This window comes from Platichthys flesus, chromosome 9 (genome assembly GCF_949316205.1).
Source record: "Platichthys flesus chromosome 9, fPlaFle2.1, whole genome shotgun sequence".
Classification (NCBI taxonomy): domain Eukaryota; kingdom Metazoa; phylum Chordata; class Actinopteri; order Pleuronectiformes; family Pleuronectidae; genus Platichthys; species Platichthys flesus.
In genome coordinates, this window is record NC_084953.1 from 6,126,681 (window position 1) to 6,132,635 (window position 5,955).

General features: G+C 46.2%; 1 protein-coding gene across 1 annotated transcript in view; it reads left to right on the top strand.

The window, feature by feature from the left end:
- Window positions 1-5,955, top strand: part of raver2 (ribonucleoprotein, PTB-binding 2) — a 66,562-nt gene that overhangs the window by 53,585 nt on the left and 7,022 nt on the right. The window contains exons 10-15 of the mRNA XM_062396190.1: window positions 398-717; window positions 1,276-1,384; window positions 2,036-2,217; window positions 2,902-3,015; window positions 3,385-3,486; window positions 4,527-4,733. Coding sequence (XP_062252174.1) covers window positions 398-717; window positions 1,276-1,384; window positions 2,036-2,217; window positions 2,902-3,015; window positions 3,385-3,486; window positions 4,527-4,733 — 1,034 coding nt within the window. The remainder of the gene's footprint in view (window positions 1-397; window positions 718-1,275; window positions 1,385-2,035; window positions 2,218-2,901; window positions 3,016-3,384; window positions 3,487-4,526; window positions 4,734-5,955) is intronic.

The window sequence follows — 5,955 nt, forward strand, 5'->3', positions numbered from 1 at the left end:
GCTTATCTGAGACATTTCATGTGTTTATCTGGCTTCTCTCTTCTCCTTCCCTTCATTCCCCTTTGTTTGATTTCCTTTACTTTGTTTCTCTCGGCTGTGTTCTCTCTCCTATCTCCTGATCTCCTTTACTTTATATCCGTTTTTGTTCTTGTCTCTCTTTTACTTCTCTGCCTTCCTCCTTTCATTTCCTTTCCTTTCCTTGGTCTTTTCCTCTCCTGTTCTTTCAACTCTTCCTTTCTTTCCTTTCCTTTCCATTCATTCTTTCCTGTGCTTTCCTCTCTTAATTTCCTGCCTTTTCCTTGATATTTTCCTTTGCCTGGTCTCTGTGTTTCATTTCCTCTCCTCTCATTTCCTTCCCCGTCCTTTCTTTTCCTGGTCTTCTTTACCTCTTCTTCAGAGTTGAGTCAGGAGTCAGTGCCACCACCAACCCACAATCCCACTGTGGTGGTGTCAGCCGCGGGTATGATGCCGTACCTCCAGAGTAGAGCCGGAGAACAACTCGGCGCCCACTCCCTCTCCACCACCCCGTCCTCGTCCTCCGGCGAGAGACAGCCGGCTCCTCCCGGGACGATGGTGAGCTCCCAGGTGCAGGGACAGAGCTATGCCCTGGGTATACCTAACTCAGGCCTCGGGCACCCGCCACCCAAACCCCCTGGAGGAGTGTACACATCAACAGGCCATCACAACAGTGCAGATGGCTGCCCCCTGGGGAGCATGGTGAGCACTGCAAACACAAAAAACACACAAATCCAGGTGACTCTCCCTCAGCTTATGTGGCCTATTTAATTTAATTCTTTATAACCTTTCAATCTCCCCATGAGGTGCACCTGAAGTCTGTCTGTTCACCTAAAGACTTAATTTTATCTAAATCTCTTCAACTAGGCCTTAAATAAAATAAAGCTCTGCTATGCTAACATCATCAGCCATAATAGGTCAGTGTTCAGAGATAATCACAGCTCTGAAGTTCTTCAGGGAACTGATTCAGGTCCCGGCACTGTCGTCCCTGAAGTCTCTCTAATGGAGGAGACGTGTAATTAACAGAGAGAAATAACCTTCGAGGTTTCCACAGCCTCCGAAGCACTTCATCAAAAACTTAAAAACCTTATGTAGAAGTTGGTTTGTTGGCGTTGATGGCACCGGTTACAGAATTGTTTGTTTCACACCAGATGTTGAAATCAAAGGATTGAACCGATATAGGAAGCTTTAAGGCTTTAACGTGCAGTTCCTTCATGTGAGACTGTTACTAACACAACCTGAATCCTTCTGTCTCTTCAGGTGAACTGTGGTCAGAGTTCTCTGTTGGGGGATCCTCCTAAAGAGGTCCGCATGCCCTCCAATCCGTACCTGAACCTGGCCAGTGTCATGCCAGGGGTCGTTCTGCAAGGTAAACTCACTCAGTCAAATTTTCCCCTCCGTGGGACTGATAAAGTATTATATTTTGTCAGTGTTGGGTTGATGCACTGAAAACTGGACTGGCAACCACTAGGGGGCATATCTCTGCCCAACAGGCTGCCTAAAGTGAATCAAGCTGCACAAAATCCTTCCTTTGAAAATTAGGAAAATGTCAAAAAACACAAATGTTTACAAAATATGTCCTGGATATGACCCTTTATCCAGTTTCTGCCAAAATTGAAAAGGTTCCTTTTTCCCTTATGTCTCATTCCTCCATCAAGTTTCATGGTAATCCGTCCTGTAGTTTTTTTGTAATCTTGTTCACAAACAAAACATCGAACAAACAAGGAGGTAATAAAACTTCTCCAAACAGAAACGTGTCCTCTGCTTGTCAGAAACTCTGCCTTTAAGATTTGAAGGCGGCGCTGCGATATGTGTCTTCTGTTTGGGACTCTCAGCTTTAACACAACATTTTTCTTAGAATACAAATGATCTTTTACCAATAATATTGCAGGAGTGGTTAACTGTTGTCAATCTAATCTAACTACAGGTGGTTTTCTTCATGAGGGAACAAGCTAGAAGAGGTTGTGTAATATGTATTTGAGGCTATTTGACCCTGTGTGTCTGCTCCGTGGCTCCTCAGGGTCGGTGGGGAGTAAAACCCAGGGAGGACAGCCTGGCTCTGGGATGTACAGCACCTCCGTGGCTCCCGTCGCCTCCCAGGCCTCCGGCTCCTTCTCCCACAGCGCTGCACCGACAACCACTGCCCAGTACAGCACCGACACCTCCACCGACTACAGCCAGTACAACCAGGCGTACACACAGGTACTGCACAAGTGAAGAAACGTGGTGATTAGACGGATGGATTCGGGGTCTGCCCGTTCCCAGTGTTGCCGGGGCCCAGAATGTGAGAGAGCTCGGGGCTGAACGGTGAATGGAAGCGTAATAAGAGGATGGATGAGTGCAGCGGGGACAGTGAGCTGTGACTGGAGGAGGAGGCAGGGAGGTGGAGGAGATGAGACAGAATGAGAGAGTACGCTGTGTCTTCATCTGTCCCCGCTACCTTCCCCTCTCTCTGTCTCTCTCAGCACTCCACTCTTAAACAAGTCATGAAGCCTCTCAACTGTTTGTCTTTGTCCCTCTTTCTTTCCTCCTGACACTTTATCCTCCCTCTCTCCGTCTCACCTCGTCGTTTTACTGCCTCCTCCAGCAGCAAGTGACATATCGGATATTTGCAGCAAGCTGCAAGCCCAATTTTAAACAAATGATTCATAATTAGTTCACCAATAAAACGGCCTTTTTTCATTTGTCTGGAAAGACGAGAAGAGCTAGAGGAACGGGAGATTGGAGCTGTCCTCAGGAACAATGGTTCATGGATGAGACAGAAAGACAAATAAAAAGACAAGGAGGCGAATAAAAATCAGCAAAGACAAGAAAATGACCGTGCAAACATTCACTTGTCTGCAGCTCCAGAAGCTTTTCACCTGAAGGGATGTGTTTGTTCCACAGGAGGCCATGCAGCAGTGGTACCAGCACTACCAGGCAGCAGCACAAGCTCACAGCTACAACACCGCTGCTCCACAGGAGAGCACGACTGCAGACTACACTAAGGAGCACACACAGGTAACACAAACACACACACAAAAACACACACACATTAACTTGTTTGTCACAGGCTGACCAATGGTAGGACAGAGTGTGGCCCACCTCTCGACCCAATGGCCACTGGGACTAGCGACCCCTACAGGATACCTTGCATAGATAATGGATAGGAAACTAAAATGAACATTCTGTTTTTCAAATAATTGCTAGTTCTTGACGAAAATACTGTAACAATGTGTTTACTGCAGAAGTTGTAATGTTCTTTGTTTGACATTTCAAAATCAGTTTAACAGCAAATCTTTCCAGGGTTGATATTTGCATACGACTGTGAATTAAAGCTGAAAACAGCGCCCTCTGCAGGATGAGTAAACCGACCTTCTTGTGTTCCAGCCTCCCCCGGTGGCCACCTATGGGGACTACAGCTCCTACATGCAGGCGGTCACTCAGTACTACTCCCAACCTGCAGCCGCCAACCAGGCCTACGGCAGCAAGGTACACACGCACACACACATCATTGGCTTTAACACGATAAATGAGTCTTAATCATCTAAACTCGCATTGGTTCTAAGCGTGATGCTTTATGGGGAATAGTTTTAAAAACTTCCAACAGCAGGGAGTCTTCTTTTCCCAAACTTTGCATCTGTGATGGATTTTTAAACTTGTTTTCTTGCTGAAGCTTTTATTTAATGACGACGCTCGGCCTCCTGCAGAGAGCTCAGCTGTTTTATACATTTCAAATACACGATAGAGCGTTAAGCTGGGATCTGCTCACATATTTATTGTTTTATTTATTTATTTAGTCTTAAAATGTCTTGTTTTTGTACAATTTATCCCCCCCAAAAAGTTGATTCACGATATCCGAAAGGTTCCATTAAAAACAGTGCTTGTTAAAATGAAACTTGAGCATTGAGAGTGAAAGGAAGTCTTGAGGTGTAAGTGATCTGGGCCGCGGCTCTCGGAGCAGCGTGTTGGTATTTACATGCAGGTTGTGTGTGTGTTTATTTGGAGAGTGTGACCTCTGTGTGAGACACCGATACCCAGTTAGAGCGAGCACATCACTCGGCACCCAGCAGCTGATCCCAGACGTCTCCACACACCTGGTGCCACACTGATCTGCTGCTGGAGGCTCTGGGACGCTGCCTGTGTGTGTGTGTGTTTGTGTGTGTTTGCTTGGAAGATACATTTGTGGTTATCCTCCGGTAGCAGAGTCGTATTCTGGTCTGCTCGACAGCTCCTGGAGAAACTAAACTGGAAACTCGCCCCCTGGGGACTGGCCAGTGTATAGGTCACAAACCATGCCTGCTCCATGTAAGCAAATGGGACAAAATAAAAAGTAAAAGTACACGTTTAGGAAATTGACAGTTTCTGTCAACAATGGTAGGGAATGGGTTCTGTGGTTTTTGCATAATTAAACAGAGATGTATGTCAAATACTCCACCAATACTGACAACAGAATCATCTAGAGATATTATTCTTATTGTCTTTATTACGTCCTTCCTGTGATGCAGTGTTGAACTGTGTGTTTCCCACAGGAGGTGGACGTGTGTAAGCCTCTGGGCGTCTCTCTGCACGCAGTCAGCAACGGAGCGGCTCCTCCACCAGCCGTCCTGCCAGCTGCCGCCGTGCTCCCGGCCTACAGCACCATGCCACTGATGCCCGGCTTCCTCGGGGCGCCACACCCGGCAGCGGCTGCTCCGCACGCACACCCTGCCGCCACGGACTGGAACACTTACTACTATGTGAGTGAAGGAGATTCACACTCCAATGCAGCAGCTGACACGTCAGACGTCTGAGCTGTTTCACAGTTTTCCAGTTTTAAAGTATAAAGAGTGAGCAGCTTGAGTGAAATGAAAGATTCAAAACCTTTATTATCACTTCTGACTTTAGAGGGCGTGTTTCAAGATGAAGCAAAAAGTCTGTTCCAAGTGAAAATACATCTGAAACCCCTGAAACCGACCAATTGGAACATGTCAGAATACATTTCAAGATAAATGGATTTAGAATTATATTGTTATTGATAAAATAAAATAAACCTTCAAAGCTCAGTTTAGCTCAAATATTAATAGACAAGTATTCCTCCATTTATGTTAGACAGGTAAACAGCCCAATCACACATACGTCTGAGATGTGGAATCAGAGTTACAGCACTGCTTTCAGTCCGGGTCATAGTTCAAGGCAGTAAAAAGCATGAGGAGGAGAACGAGGAGAACGTGGAGAACGAGGAGCACAAGATTTAGAGTGTGTGCGATGGCGTCAGCAGACAGACACGACCCAGACGCTCCAGCTAAGTCTTGTTTCAAGCGAGATTTACATTTGTTTGTTTGTTCAGACCATAGATTGTATATATAGAGGTTCAGACAGACTCTGTGGCTCCATCTTCCTGGAGGCTGAGACCTTCACACAGACAGACAGACACACACACACACACGCACGCACACACACACACACACACACACACACGCACACACACACACACACACACACACACACACACACACACACACACACACACACACACACACACACACACAGGATGTTTGCATCGTCAAACTCCAACTAACTACTCAGCTTCTTTTCCCCCCCACTTTCTTATTGACTTTCATTTTTTTGTTCATCTTCTCGGAGACAAGTCGTACGACGTGTCACTGCTGCTGTCGTCTGTGGGAACAGGATGAAGCCACATGTTAATCTTCTCAAGTGTCGCAATCTTTGTTTATGTTTCCCACGCCCAAATTTCGAGATTTGGGATTAAGATTGGTCCGAGTCGAAGATAGAGCGAAGCACTCTACGATCTTTTGTCTGAGTTCTGTGGTGTGCCCTCTACTGGAATCCTCCTGTAACACAGGTTTTACCATAGCATGTGAATTATACCAGTAGCAGGTTGCAAACAGCAAGTATATCGTATAAGTGCTATGCGTCTTTCTTCACCTCTAACCACGCCTCCCTCTCTCGTCTCCTCAG